The sequence below is a fragment of the Delphinus delphis genome, chromosome 8, assembly GCF_949987515.2.
Source record: "Delphinus delphis chromosome 8, mDelDel1.2, whole genome shotgun sequence".
Lineage (NCBI taxonomy): Eukaryota > Metazoa > Chordata > Mammalia > Artiodactyla > Delphinidae > Delphinus > Delphinus delphis.
In genome coordinates this window covers 22,036,682-22,052,769 of record NC_082690.1, presented here as the reverse complement: position 1 = coordinate 22,052,769, position 16,088 = coordinate 22,036,682, and the positions used below count along the sequence as shown (strand labels likewise).

At 38.4% G+C, this 16,088-nt stretch overlaps 1 protein-coding gene across 4 annotated transcripts in view; it reads left to right on the top strand.

The window, feature by feature from the left end:
• DIXDC1 (DIX domain containing 1) overlaps window positions 1-15,745 on the top strand; it is a 65,398-nt gene extending 49,653 nt beyond the window's left edge. For all 4 annotated transcript variants that reach the window (XM_060017965.1, XM_060017966.1, XM_060017967.1 and 1 more), the window contains 3 exons: window positions 9,832-9,937; window positions 10,873-10,981; window positions 12,518-15,745. In XM_060017965.1, coding sequence (XP_059873948.1) covers window positions 9,832-9,937; window positions 10,873-10,981; window positions 12,518-12,598 — 296 coding nt within the window. In that variant the 3' untranslated portion in view covers window positions 12,599-15,745. The remainder of the gene's footprint in view (window positions 1-9,831; window positions 9,938-10,872; window positions 10,982-12,517) is intronic.
• The last annotated feature ends 343 nt before the right edge of the window (window positions 15,746-16,088 follow it).

Genomic DNA, 16,088 nt, shown 5'->3' with positions numbered 1-16,088 from the left:
AATTACTTATTTAAAATACTACAAATAAATTCAGAGCTTCTTATAAACTAGGGTGTTAATCTAATATCTATATTTACAGATAAGCTGAAATGTCTCTCATCTAGAAATACAAACACTTGTGTAACTTGCTAGCCCTCTAGCTACTGGCTTACTTCTCTTATTCCCCTATGTCAAACTTCTTGAAAGAGTAGTCTGCAATTGCTCTTTTTTCATCCTTACCTCCCATTCAATTCTTAAACCACTAGTTGGACTAGTTGGACTCAGTTACTCCACTTAGTGTTCTTTTTTTTGGATCACTGTTGACTTTCTCGTTGCCTAATCGAAGTGGTTACCTTATCGTCCATAGACTTTTCAAAAGCATTTACTATTCTTGAATAGTCTTCTTCTGGAAACATTTTTCTCCTTTAACTTCACTACCAAACAGTTATTCATTCAACAGATATTTACTGAGCATCCATTATGTAACACCCTTGTTAGGCACTGGAGGTATAGAGATGGACAAGATGGACTTGGTACTTGCCCTCACTGGATTGTAGTCTCATGAAGTAGATACAACCTCCTCTTCTTCTCCTTCTCTGTCTAACCCTTGAATGTGCCCTGAGGTTCCACTAAGGTCTAGACTTAGGTCTCATATTCTTTATAGGTGATCCCTTCTACTTCCATGGCTTCAGCTACTCTTGTGTGCCAATTATTCTTTTTTTATTTTAACATCCTTATTGTAGTATAATTGCTTTACAATGGTGTGTTGGTTTCTGCTTTATAACAAAGTGAATCAGTTATACATATACATATGTTCCCATATCTCTTCCCTCTTGCGTCTCCCTCCCTCCCACCCTCCCTATCCCACCCCTCCAGGCGGTCACAAAGCACCGAGCTGATCTCCCTGTGCTATGCGGCTGCTTCCCACTAGCTATCTAGCTTACGTTTGGTAGTGTATATATGTTCATGCCTCTCTGTCGCTTTGTCACAGCTTACCCTTCCCCCTCCGCATATCCTCAAGTCCATTCTCTAGTAGGTCTGTGTCTTTATTCCTGTCTTACCCCTAGGTTCTTCATGACATTTTTTTTTCTTAAATTCCATATATATGTGTTAGCATACGGTATTTGTCTTTCTCTTTCTGACTTACTTCACTCTGTATGACAGGCTCTAGGTCCATCCACCTCATGTGCCAATTATTCTTAAACTTTCATCTCTAACTCCAAACCTTTTCTGAGCTTCAGGGCTATATTTTTGAATGCCAACTGGGTATCTCTGTAGGTTGAAAGGCACTTCAAACTCATGTGCAAAACTGGACACAAAACAATAGAGTGGAAAAAAGATGGAGTATAGAATCAAACAGATCTGCGATGCACTTGTAGCTATCAGCAGAGTATATCATGGGCAAGAGTATTAATTAATGTTGTATTTTAGTTTTCACATTTATGTAATGGAGATAATCGTAAAGGATTATGAGCATTAAGTACAATATTATATGCAAATCATCTGGTGTTGCGTGTGGCATGTGAGATATGCAAGGCTATGCTCTTTCTCCTTTTCACTACAGTCAAATCTCCTAAAAGAGTAATCTTCTCTCTGAACCCACTTCCTGTCTTGCCATTTACTCTTAAGGAAAAACAACAACAATAATTATTTTAAAAGTAATACAGTAGACTAGTGGAATAGAATTGAGAGTTCAGATAAAACCCATATATCTATGATCATTTGACCAGCAAATAGTATCTTCAATAAATGGTGTCAGGACAACTGATATCCACATGCAAAAGAATAGAGCTACCTCATACCATGTACAAAAATTAACTCAAAGTGCATTATTGACCTAAATACAAGAGTTAAAACTATGAAAGTCTCAGAAGAAAACACAGGGGGGAATATTCATGACCTTGGATTCTTAGACATCAAAAGCATGAAAAAAATAGAAAAATTGGACTTCATCAAAACTGAAAACTATTTTGCATCAAAGGACATTAACAAGAAAGTGAAAAGACAACCAGAATAGGAGAAAATATTTGAAAATCAAATATCTGATAAGGGCCTGGGATGAACAATGTATAAAGAACTCTTACAGCTTAATAACAAAAGACAGAAAAATCTGATAACAAATGGGCAAAGGACTTGAATAGACATTTCCCTAAAGAAGATAAATAATTGACCAATAAGCACATGAAAATATGCTTAAAATCATTAGTTATTAGGGAAATGCAAACCAAAACTAGAGTGAGATACCATTTCATGCCTACTAGGTGGTTCCAAAAAAATGGAAAATAACAATTGTTGGTAAGGATGTGGAGAAATTGGAGCCCTTGTACATTGCTGGTGGGGATGTAAAATGGTACAGCCACTATAGAAAACACTTTGGTGGCTCTTCAAAGAGTTAAACATAGAATTTACTATATGACCTAGCAATTCCATTCCTATGTATATACCCAAAAGAATTAAAAGCAAGTGTTCAAAAAAACAACTTGTACATATATGTTCATAGCAGAATTATTCACAATAGCTAAAAGGTGGAAGCAAGCCAAATGTCCATCAGTTGATGAGTGGATAAACAATTTCTTATATATGCAGACAATGGAATACTATTCAGCCATAAAAAGGAGTGAAGTACTGATACCTGCTACAACGTGGATGAACCTTGGAAGTGTTAAGTGAAAGATGCCAGACACAAAAGGGCACAATTTGGATGGATCCTTTTATATGAAATGTCCAGAACAGGCAAATCCATAGAGACAGAAAGTAGAGTAGATTAGACAGATGTCAGGATTAGGAAGGGAGTGACTGTTTAATGGGTACAAGATTTCTTTTAAGGATAATGAAAATGTTCTGGAACTAGATAGTGGTGATTACACCACACTGTGAATGTACTAAATGCCACTGAATTGTACACTTTAAATGGTTAAAATGGTGAGTTTTGTGTTATGTGAATTTTACCTCAATTTTTAAAATGTGAATTTTAAAAAAGACCTGGAAGGAGCCTTGTTCCTATGCTAACAGAAAGAAAAGGTTGAATAGTCCAAAATACCATAACTTTCTTGAATCCATCAGAGAGATGAAATCAGAGGGTAGCTAACTAGCCAGAAATGTAAACAGGTCCCTTAGTGGACAGATAGGTTACAGCACTTGTTCACTTGTGGCAGAGCATGGGAGGAAAATGGGACCACTATACACACAGCTAAGATTTTAATGAATTGTGAAAGGCTTTGCAGAGATTATAGGAACCCTGGGGGCCATGAATGCAAGAATAGTTTGCACCTCCTTGCTGACTCTTCCATCGACTTCCATTTGGGTGCTTATGACAAAGATTTGTTGTGGGAAGAGAGTCTAGAGAAAACCTGTTTTGGTGGTGGAGGCCCAGAGCAGGGGAGCACCTGTCACTGCTGGAAAAATGTGAAGCCCCATCTGGACCTTTGTCCCTTAAAGAACAAAAGTCTTAAGCCACTAAGAAAGGGCAGCAAATTCTGTTGCCCCTCCCTCGCTTTCCCAGGTAAAGGTGAAGACCTATTTCAGCTAGGGGGAAGAAAAAAGGATGAAAGCACTCTCTATCCCAGGGGAGTGGCAGGAAACTGTATTGGGCTCAGATCACTAGAGGTTGCCTACCACTGGGGAAAGAGTAGGATCACTGAGAAAGCCCCACCCTCAAGACTGAGGTTGGATCATGACAACAGAGAAGCCCCCCTTATCCCTCACCACCAGATGAGCAAGTACCGTGTAAGAAGCAATAGCAGTCTGCCTCTGTGGGAGGGGCACACGTGTGAAGAGACTGACTCTGATGCACAGGCACACAAGTAAAGTCTAAAGTTGAGGGTGGAGCAGGAATATTGAGGAAAAACCCTCCAGCAATCCAGCTACCTTCCTAAACATAACCCTAGAGAAATTTGAAGGTGATGGTGTGCTGAAAGTAACCTTAACAAAAATCCCAATCCCAGCTCAATTCCTGACTAGATTGGCTCAGCTGTCCCCACCAATGGCTGGGAAGTACAAGCAGTGTGCCCATTTCTAGACATAAACCTTTTTTACCTTAGTCTCTACTGTCTTACACGTGATGTCTGATAGTCAATAAAAAATTATGAGGCATCCACAGAAGCAAGAAAAATATAAGCTACTGTCAAGAGTCAATAAGCGTCTATTCAAGAGTAGACTCAGATATGACTAGGATGTTGAAACCATCAGAAAAGGAATTTTTAAAAACTGTGTTAATGGCTGAAGTAAAAATGTTAATATAATGCATGTACAGGTGAGGAATTTTAGCAAAGATATGGAAATTATGAAAAGGAGTCAAATGGAATGTTAGAAATAAAAATAAATATTACGAAGATGAAGAGTGCCTTCAGGGACTTCCCTGGTGGTGCAGTGGTTAAGAATATGCCTGCCAATGCAGGGGACACGGGTTCGAGCCCTGCTCTGGGAAGATCCCGCATGCTGCGGAGCTAAGCCCATGTGCCACAACTACTGAGCCTGCGCTCTAGAGCCCCTGAGCCACAACAACTGAGCCCGTGTGCCACAACTATTGAAGCCCACTCGCCTAGAACCTGTGCTCTGCAACAACAGAAGCCGCCACAATGAGAAGCTTGTGCACTGCAATGAAGAGTAGCCCCCGCTCACCACAACTAGAGAAAGCCCGCGTGCAGCAACGAAGACCCAGTGCAGCCAAAAATAAATAAATTAATTAACTTAAAAAAAAAGTGTGCCTTCAGCAAGTTCATCAGGGTCATCAGAAGACTCAACACAGCTAAGGAAAGAATCAGTGAACTTGAAGATAGGTCAATAGAAATTACCCAAACTGCAATACAAAAAGAAAAAGAGTAGGAGAGAGGAAAAAACAAACAACCGAGAGCATCCAGTAGCTGTGGGACGATATCAAATGGACTAAGATACAAGTAATTAGAATCCCTGAACAAGAAGAGATAGAACAGGGCAGAAGAAGTATTTGAAGAGATAAAGGCCAATTATTTTTCCAGAAATGCTTTAAAAACATCACACTACAGATCCAAGAAGTGCTGAGCATTCCAAGAAGTATGAATAACAAAAACAACAAAAGAGTCAAATTGCTGAAAATCAAAGAAAAGAGAAGATCTTTTCCCCCTTGAAGAGGGGGAAAATTACTACATACAGAACAAAGATGAGAATTACAGATTTCTTATTAGACCTTGCAGGTTATAGGATAGTGGGGGGATATTTTTAAAGCACTGAAAGAAAAAAATCTAGAATTCTATAAAAAGCTAGAATTCTGTAGGTAGAGAGTATATATATATATTTTTACACAAAACCAAGAGAATTCATAACAAGCAGACTTGCACGGCAGGAAATGTTAAAGCAATTTCATCAGACAGGAAGAGTATGATATGAAAGAAACTGGGAGATGCAAAAAAAGTGGTTAAAATGAAGGTAAATATAAAAGACCTTCCCCCACTTATTTTTAATTGCTCTAAGAGATAACAGGCTGTTTAAAGCAAAAAATGTATTGATGTATTACTGGTTTATGCCATATGTAAAAGTAAAATGTATGACAATAATACAGAGATTGGGATGGAGGAATTAGGACTCTACTGTTGTCACTTCTGTAGTTCTTACATTACATGTGATGCAGTAAATATCATTTGAAAGCTGACTGACTAATTAAAGATGTGTATTTAAATCCAAGAGCGACCACTAAATTTTTAAAGAATTAAATAACAAAATGAATAGGGGAGATAAAAAGGAATTGTAAAAATACCCAATCCAATAGCAAAAGAATTAAAATATCTCACTATTTAAAATATAGTTTCCATGTTGAAATGGTGTATTCAAACTGAGAATCTAAACACACTGGGCTTTGAAGACAATACCAAAATATATACATGTACACATACATATATACATATATATACATATATACACATACACACTCCAAAAGCGGGGAGAAAAAGAGGATAAAAGAGAAAAGGAACAAAAAACATGGAACAAATAGAAACAAGGGAGATGATAGATTTTAAAAATAATCTGGTTTTTATTACATAGTTTTTTACCACTTACAAAATTATTGTTTATCAGCATCATATTAATTGAGAAGCAGCCTTGTTTGATGGGGAAAACATAGCTCAACATTGTGAAGATGGTTCATTCTCCCCAAATGATCTATAGCTTCATGCAATTCCAATAAAAATCCTATCAGACTTTTCGTAGATATAAACAAGCCGATACTAAAATTTATATGGATGAAACTAGAATAGTTCAAAAAAAAAAGTTAAGAAAAAATAAAGTAGTTGAAGTGCCGCACTACCTGATTTCAAAACTAACTATAAAGTTAGAGTAATCAAGACAGTGCAGTATAGGTGAATGGATAGACACATAGGTCATTGGAACAGAGTAGAAAGTTCAGAAATAAACTTACTTATATTTGACCAGTTGATTTTTAACAACAGTGCAAAAACTATTTGATGGCAAAAGGATAGGCTTTTCAACAAATTATTCAGAAAAAGAGCATTGACCCATACCTCATACCCTATATAAAAAATCAACTCCAAATGGATCATAAACCTAAACTTAAAAGCTAAAACTGATTTGTGATGCCTTTTAAAATCATGTATTAAATTTACACACACATGTATACGCAAGGCTATGTTTCTGGGTCGTTTATTCGCTGAGGTTTTTGTATATGATTTTTATAGTATTGTCACCCTGAAACAGCAATTATCATTTTATCACATGAGTTAATGTTGAGTAAGACTATTTTTCCCTCATTAATCTTTTTCTGTTTTACTCGAAAAGCCTGTGCAATCCAACTCAGCCTTCTTCATTAGTAACCTGAAACTCCTCTCACTAATGTCATCAGTGACCTGTTTACCAAACCTGTCTTTATCTACTAGACCTCTGTGTGGCATTTGACATACTCTTACCTTCAAATTCACCTAAAATGTGTACATAACATTTTATCGGTCAGCTTGGGCTGCCATAACAAAATACCATAGACTGAGTGACTTAAAAAACAGAAATTTATTTTCTCACAGTTCTGGAGGCTGGAAGTCCCAAGATCAGGATGCCAGTGTGGTCAGGTTCTGCTGAAGGAGGGCTCTCTTCTTGGCTTGCAGATGGCTGCCTACCTGCTATGTCTTCACGTGGTGGAGAGAGAGCGCTCTGGTGTCTCTTCCTCTTCTTACAAGGGCGCCAGTTCTATGGGATCAGGGCTCCACTCTTATAACCTCATTTAACTTTAATCCCTCTTTAAAGGCCCTATCTGTAATACAGTCACATGGGCGTCTAGGGCTTCAACATATGAATGTGGGGAGGACACAACTGAGTCCATAGCAATATTATTTTCATGTTTTATTTTATTATATTATAACTGTTTTGCTATTTTACCCCACTAGACTTTGAGCTCCTTAATGGGTGGGAATTGTACCTAGTTTACCTTTGTATCTCTAGTACTTGATACATAATAGGCACCCAGTAAACATTTTAAATGTGTGATACTTCTGTTCCCCTATCTTAGGTACTGGTAACTACCATGCATCTGTTTTCCTAGATTATAAATCTTAGTTATTTTTCCCTTTCCCTTTTATCCTTGATGTTCAACTATATCCAAAGTACTAAGACTTTTACCTTCTAAAGTTCTCTTAAATCCATCCCTTCTCTAGCTCCAGGGCTATATCTTACCCTTCCTCATCTTTCAGATTATTTTAATTGCCTCTTAATGGGATTACTGTTTCCAGAATTTCTCCCATCCAACCCATACTAGACCCATACTTGCTGCTAGACTGACCTTTCTAAAATGCCAGTCTGATCGTATCACTTCCTTTGAATATCTCCCCAGAGCTTAAGACTAATATCTAAACATCTTAGCCTGGCAGAGTCCTTTGTGATCTGGGCCCTGCTTTATTATCCTCATCTTCCATTACTTCCCAATGTATTACTTACACTCCAGCCTTACTAGTTGAGTTTCAGTTTTATAAATACATGATCCATCCCCTTTCATGCCTTTACAAGTATCCTTCATTCTGGGAATGCCCTTTCCAACTTCTATATCTGATATATTTTTTAGGTGCTTTGCTTAACAATTCTCCAACTATGGGACCTTTCTGACCTCTTCCAGGTAGAATTAACTACTTCATCTTCAGTCTTCTTGTGCAGTTTGTACCAATCTGATTTTAGTGTATTGTAATTATTTATTATCATACCTGTCATCTATATTGGACTGTGAAATCTTTGAGGTCAGAGGCATATAATTAATTTTATATTCTCAAAATCTAGTGCATGGTAAGTGCTCAATACATGTTTGTTGAATGAATGAGTGAAAGGATCCATCATAAATTTAATGATAAGAGTGAATATTTTATTTTATTAAAAAGCCAGTGTGTGCCAGGCCCTGTTCTAGGTGATGGAGACAAAGGAACATCATGGCATGTAGGTTTCAATAATTGGCATTCTTTGAAAAAAATTCTGAAAACTGATTGATTGCTGTGCAAAGAGAGAATGTTCCCTTGTCTTTCTCTCCTGTATTATTCATCCCTCCTACTTCCTTATTTTAAACCCCTTCCTAGGGAATTCTCTCGTGGTCCAGTGGTTAAGACTCCATGCTTTCAATGACGAGGGCCCTGTTTTGATCCCTGGTTGGGGAACTAAGATCCCACAAGCCGCACTGTGCGGCCAAAAAATCAAAAACAAAAACCAAAAAACCCTTTCCTAGAACTGCTCTCTGGTGGCTGCCTGTTTGATTGGGATAAATGCCTAGAATAAATGAAGAAAACGTGTAGCTGGAATTGCAGGAGTTATTTTAATAAAAGTTTAATTATTTTTGGTCCTTGTGATAAAAGTTTTTAATTGGTCTTTTCTTCTATTCTCTTAAAGTCATAATCACAAATAACTCATTGATTAAATTTTTCCATAAGTACCTATACAAAGAATAGAGACAAGATATGGATTAAGAAATTTAAGTTAAAAACCCCGGGGACCGGGCTTCCTTGGTAGCGCAGTGGTGAAGAATCCGCCTGCCAGTGCAGGGGACATGGGTTTGAGTCCTGGTTGGGGAAGATCCCAGATGCTGTGGAGCAACTAAGCCCGGGCGCCACAACTACTGAGACTGTGCTCTAGAGCCCGTGAACCACAACTACTGAGCCCGCGAGCCTAGAGCCCGTGCTCCGCAACAAGAGAAGCCATTCCAATGAGATGCCTATGCGTGGCAACACAGAGTAGCCCCCGCTCACTGCAACTAGAGAAAGCCTGCACGCAGCAATGAAGACCCAACGCAGCCAAAAATAAATAAATTTATTAAAAAAAAAAAAACCACGGGGACCAACACATATAGATCCTATGTAGCTAAGGGATAAAAGTAGACTTTTTGCCTTTTAGACTGGAAATATAAGGCCTCTTGGAATCTGAGTTTCTACGGTTACTTTGCTTCTGTGTTTCTTGTTCGTAATCATTTGTCTTTTCATGAAGTTCATGTGCATTCTCTACCACTGACCTCCGCAGTCTAAATGCTGGCAGTGTCTGCAGCTCCTGCTGTGTGTCTATTCTGCCCTAGCTGAAATCTTGCCTGGCTTCTCTGACCTCTTTTGACTCTTGGCAACAGTGCCTGTCAGAACAGTTGCTGTTCCCCTGTTAGAATCACCTGTGACGGGTGAGAAATGATGGTCCTTGTGATAGCATCCATGTCCGAAGCACCTCTTGTCTTAGTGGCCCCAGTGGTGACTTCCTGTGGGTCACACACCCTGTGGACAAGGTGTTTGGCAAGAGTGTGAAAACTGTGCTATGACCTCAAGCAGCTTCATTCTCCTGGGACATTTTGAATAACTAGAAATGATGGGTTGTTGGAAGCAAATTGAATGTTCTGACCACAAAGTCTCTCTCTGATTGCAGAGTTGTCTCACTCACAGAGCTCTCCAACTGTCAGCAGCGCCTGCACGAAGGTGCTCTATTTCACTGACCGGTCACTTACGCCCTTCATGGTCAATATACCAAAGAGGTGAGATTCTGGGATCATTATTTCTCCTTTAAAAAGGACAGGAAGGCAGAATCATTAGTTACTGCCCATCTAACCAGCTGTAAGGTGTTTGAGTAGCAGTGTAGTGAGAAGGGCACAGGAGATAGAGATTCAAGTTCTAGTTTCACCACTAACCAGTGGCATTACAAGGTACAGACACAATAATAGTGCTTCCAATCCTGATATGCAAAGATGCTCCAAGTTAGGAAAGCAATTTTTTAAGTGTTCAAAATAGCTTCTGCTGATAGCTTTGGATTACAGCCTGGCATTCCAGGGCTACTTATTACTCATTGATCTTTGTTACTATTTGATGACTGCAGCTAACCTATAGAGAATTCATGTTAAAAACCTTTAAACACTCAATTAATATACTCCCTTCTAAGGTAAATGGCTTTGAAATAAAGATTTTTGAACTCTGGAACCAACTGCTGGGAGAGGTGATAAGATTTCCCTTTCCTAAAGAGTCTGCTTGGTTTGTGTTAGAGGGGAGCTTTCTGAAGTAAAGATGGTGATACTTGATTTAATTCTACCAGCCTATAGAAATGGAATTGTTGCAAATAAAGAAATCAAGAGAACTTAGACATATTGATAGTTTAACAAATTAGATTTCAGAGACTTTGTGTCTTATTTTCAGAGTAAAACAGAAAAAAAGTAATTTGGCTGCTGCCAAAGCAATAAATCTATTTTAAATTCTCAGATCAACCCATTTGTAATGCCATTTTCATTCCCTAATAGTGACTGGCTCCCTAACTTCTGCTGTTTCAGAATCATCTAGGTTATCAAGGGTGGTGACCTAACAAGGCCACATTGTTTCTGCCTCCAGAGACTTTGGCAGGAGCCTGGATTTAAAGCTGACATCTTATCTTTCCAACCTACTGATAAAGAGTCTATTTTAGTGTTCTCTCTTTTTGTTGCAGGTTGGGGGAGGTGACACTGAAGGATTTTAAAGCAGCTATTGACCGGGAGGGAAATCATCGGTATCACTTCAAAGCACTGGATCCTGAGTTTGGCACTGTCAAGGAGGAGGTACAGAATCCACAGGGAGTCTGGGTGGTATTGCTGGTTGTTCTTGAACCCCAAAGACTTCTACTCAAGGACTAGTACCCAGAAGTACCTCAGTTCCCTAACCAGGTCAGAGGAGTTTCCCAGTGCCTCCGACCAGTTGATTACTCTAGACTGAGAAGGTTCAGGGAATGGCCCAAGAAGTTGATAGCTTCTTTAGTTCAAGGTCTTAATCACTCTAATCAAACTTGGATAGAATTTTTATTTTAAAAAGGAAAAAGTTTTGTTAGGGAAAATAAAGAACCTACATTGAACAAATGCTTGGCTTTCGAGTCTCTTTTCTATCTGTAACCAAACCTTAGAAAACTTTCTGCTTCCTATGTAGAGCAAAATAAACAACCTGGCATGAATATATGAAACTGTATATTGTGGTGGTAGTTTCTCATATAATGAAAATGAGGAAATTCTGCAAAGTCATCTATGCTTATTCTCAACTCCTTGGCTATTTTCTTAGCTTATACTTCTCTTTGTAATATATCTGCCAAAAACAGACCTTTTCTTTTTTTTTTTTGAAAGAGAGTTCTGAGTCATGACGTATTACGAGCGCTCTCATAGTGGTTACAGAATGAAAAAGGTTGGAAAAGCCAATACTTTGTTTTGTAAAGATTTCCTGGATTTTCTTGGCGGTCCAGTTGTTAAGACTCCTCACTTCCACTGCAGGGGCCACAGGTTCAATCCCTGGTCGGGGAACTAAAATCCTGCACGCTGCGTGGTGCAGCCGAAAAAAAAAAAAAAGATTTTCTCACTGAAATGTTTTAATAACCCTTTCTATTTATTAGTGGCTTAGGAAATGAATTGAACAAATGAGTGAAAAGAACTGCATGCACATATGTTAAGATTGGTCTTCGTTCTAACCCTTTCTTTACAATGCTTCGGGCCAAAATTTTCCCCTTTCTCATTTTTTAAATGCTTATAGTACTGCTTTCTTTTGAGAAGCCCAGAGTGCTCTATGGTTAGTAATTTATTAATTCTTATAAATCTCTATGAGCAAAGCAGTACTAGAGGGATGGGATGCGTTTACCATTTCATAGATGCGGAACTAAGGATATATAAGGCATATGTATATATACACACATACAGTGTTGACCTTTGAACAGTATGAGTTTGAACTGCATGGATCCACTTATATACAGACGCTTTTCAATAAATACCTACTACAGTATTACACAATCAGCAGCTGGTTGAATCTGAGGATGCAGAACTGTGGATATGGAGGGCCAACCGTGAAGTTATATGTGGATTTCTGACTGCACAGGGCCAGGGCAGGGAGGGGGGTGGGCAGTGTCTCTAACCGCTGTGTTGTTCAAGGGTCAACTGTATATATATTTTTTAACCAGTTATAACTTTAGGGACAAAACCAAAGGGACATAGGCTCTAACTCAAGGCTTTCCTCTATACTTTTTTATCCTTTATGTCTGAGATCTTCTTTTTCAACCACAGATGTTTAGTGAGACTCCCTGTCTTGTAATTTTTTCATGGTGGCTTTTTTTCTTTCTCCAGGTTTTCCATGATGACGATGCCATCCCTGGATGGGAAGGGAAAATTGTAGCCTGGGTGGAAGAAGACCATGGAGAGAATTAATGCTATTAGATTGAGGGCTTGTGGAACTTGGCAGTCCCTGGCTGCTTCACTCAGGAGAGAAGACTAAAACCAGAATACACTAAGAAGTTTTTAGTTTGTGCTGCCAAAACAGAAGCTTCTCCAAGTGTGACAGCTATAGGCCAGTCCTATTTCTGTGCCTGGCACGTGTGGTACTTAAAGTCCCTGTCCAAAAGTAGACCATGGGTTCTTGTGGAGTTCCTTGTCCGTGGGAACACAGTGTTTTATTCTACTCTGAGGACAACAAACCGAAGGCCTTAACCAATGGGGATGGCTGATCCCACTCCTTTATGGGCATGGCTGCTATTATCTGGAACCTGGGAACTGGATGTATCACTCCTGTGTGTTACAGTATTATTTTAATTGGCCTCAGTGGTTGCAGCAGAGTACCAGCATTTGTACTCACAGACAAGGTGAAGGTACCAGCTTTTTTGCTTCTTTGCAGCTATTGCAAACCAAGAATAACTCGTAAGGTGGTACCAAAGATGAAAGCCCACTCTTCAGGAATTTTTTGGACTGGACATGGATGGTGCTGAATTGTTGAATGGATTGAAAAAGGGCTGCCCATATTGTGCTATATACTACGCTAAAACCATAATTAAGTAAGACCTTGGGCTGCCTCTTGTGTCTTAACTGGTTTTGCAACTTGTCCTTTAGCCCACAGAGGGCATATTTCATGTACTGCTCATTTTCTCTGGGGACTCTTTAACTTTAGAGCCATTTTTTCTCCTTCCAACTGATGAACTTTGTGTTTGAAAGGAATAAGGAGTGAAAGTCTCCTTTCAAATCCAGGCGGGTATGGAAAGGTGCTGCTACCCATGTCTTCTTGACTTTCTTTCTCTCATGACTTTCTTTAGCTCATGGCATCTCCTTTGCAGTCAAAAGGAAACAGACCATTAGCTTCAGTATTTGTGATTTATAAGTACTGAGCATGAGTTACTGGTCTACCCCTCTTCATTTCAAGGCCAGAGTTATTTTCTATTATATATTTAGTCTAGGCTGATCCTTTGGCCACAAAAGAAACCATGGGGGCATGGAGCATGAGTTGTGAATGGCAGGGTTGATTCTGGGTGATAACACCTAGAATCCTTTCTCATGTGCAACACTGTCAAGTGTAGAAGCTAAGATTTAAACTTTCAGAGATTACTTTATATCTTGAGTTTTCTCATTCATTCACCAAGCACCATCAACCAATCAGATATATCAGTCTCTCTGCCTGTGATCACCAGTGTACACTGCCAACCAGAAGAGTCAGACAGATCAGCTGTGGGTTCTTGACCTGTCTGTCTCTAGTTCATCTCCCCTTTTCAGCCATTTCAACAGACGACTGATCGGAGCTCTGAGATGACGTTTTGTTGTTTTATATAGATGTGTCTTTAAGTTCATGTTTGGAGAATTCTTTTCTACTCATTTGCTTTTTGTCCAAGAACCATGTCTATTTTTATAACTTGAGTGAGAGTTCTGTATATTCTCACATTCTGTATACTAGATCCATTTTCTAGAGAACCCAGTTGCTTTTATACAGGCTCTGCTCTTCTTACCAGCCCTTGTGGTTTCGGAACAAGCTTTATTTTATTACAAGTATACTAATGACAGATTACTCCTGTTCCAATTCTACCAGCCTTTTTAGTTATGGAGTTAGTTTTACGGAACCTATTTGATGGCTCCTCTAGCTGACGGAAGGAACTCAAAAGACACCTGATGTCCTTCATGTAAGTTTACCTGGTCTCCTCCTACTGAAGAATGATTTCTCATCAGAAATGACTGGGAAAATTTGGGAAAGTCATTTATAAGCAAGAATAATTCATTATGAAAGCAAACAGAAGAAAACAGTATATTCTCCATTCCCCCCCCCCAGCCAGCCCCCCCAGGAAATCTGGAGAAGAAGTCCTCATGTCACCAGTTTCTCTGTTGCATGTATTTTAGTGTTTTGCTATAAGACAGCATGAGGGTTATCAGGCCAAAATTTGTTATTGTATTTTCAGTACAGTTTATCTTGAACATCTGTCGCTTAAATCAGTTTTCTTTCAGCAAACATTCTTACTATTATGTAGAATTTAACTTTTCAGAGAAAATTAAATCAGAGAAAATTTTCAGAGTCCTCTACCTTCTTTGTCTTTTATCTCTATGTCTTTTGGAAAAGGAGCTGCATGGCCTTAGTGCCTCCACAGAAAGCTTAAGTTGAATTAATAGCTCATTAATCGCATGCCACGGGTGATAACTAAGCACCCCCATTACAGGATGGCACACCAGAGTGTTTGTATAAAATGTGTTGGTAATCCTCATTCCAGTTTCTAAACAGAGGAGCCTTCTAGGAGGAGTGTGCATTGATTCATTCTGGTTTGAATTGTCTCCTATTTGATACACTAAGAGGCCCTTTGACTTATTCAGAGCATTACCCCCTACTGGCATTTGTGTGGGACAGTCCATCCTGCTACTGCTGAAGTTCTCTTTCTTTGAGAAAACTAAGGAACTAGAATGTTTAGAGTTCATGAAATAATCTCTAAACCTGATTTAAAAAATGACCCTCTCACAAAAACTAAGTAAAAAGCTCAATTCCTTAAACAGTCTTCATTTAAAAACTGAAGACTGTTCTCACTCAGTTAACTAAAGTAGCTGGAATTGGAACACTTTACAATTTCTACCTAAAGAATTTAGGTTAAACTTACTTGGTAATATCAATGCTGCTTACTGACCAACTTTCCAGCTCTTTTTGACCAGGAAGGTTGTAAATTAAGGAAAATATCTTTATACTCTGTATTCAATCCAAGAGGACTCTAATTACTTAAAATCATTTAGGTCATAATAATAATAATTTTCATTTTTTTCCATAAAATAAGCTTTATGATTGCACACTCCTTCTATTGTCTGAATTTATGTAAGAGGTACAGCTTGCTTAAAATATATATGTAAAGTTATATTTTCTTAGAAACATGGATGTTTGCAACCATTGCTTTCAAAGAGATTATTACCATGTATTCTGTTTTACGTTTTCATGAATATTGTGTTATACCAGAGGCTTCTGATTATCAAAGTGATAAACAGTTTTAACTGTCTGTACCAGATTTGTGACCTAATTTTAAAAAAACCCAGAAACAAACTACGAATAAAATGGAGTTTGCAAACTAAATACCATTAATAATTTTCACTTGTGTTTACTGACTGAAATTAATCAAGAAAGCCATTTACATTTAGTGAAAGTAAATTTCCTCAAGTGATCTCCCTGGTAGCATGTTTACTCATTACTTGGGGAGTAATAGGATTACTTGGAGAGATAAGGATTACTTTATTGCTACAGATATTACTATTGGTATTTCTAATGTAAGTGCAAAATATCAATAGGTTATATTATCAAAGAAAATTCATTTACGTAGCACTTCTTTTGACATTATATATAAATGTGCAAACAAGTAAGAACCCAAGACTCTAAACTGTATGACAAAACAGTCTCTAATGCAAAAGCAAGAAACAT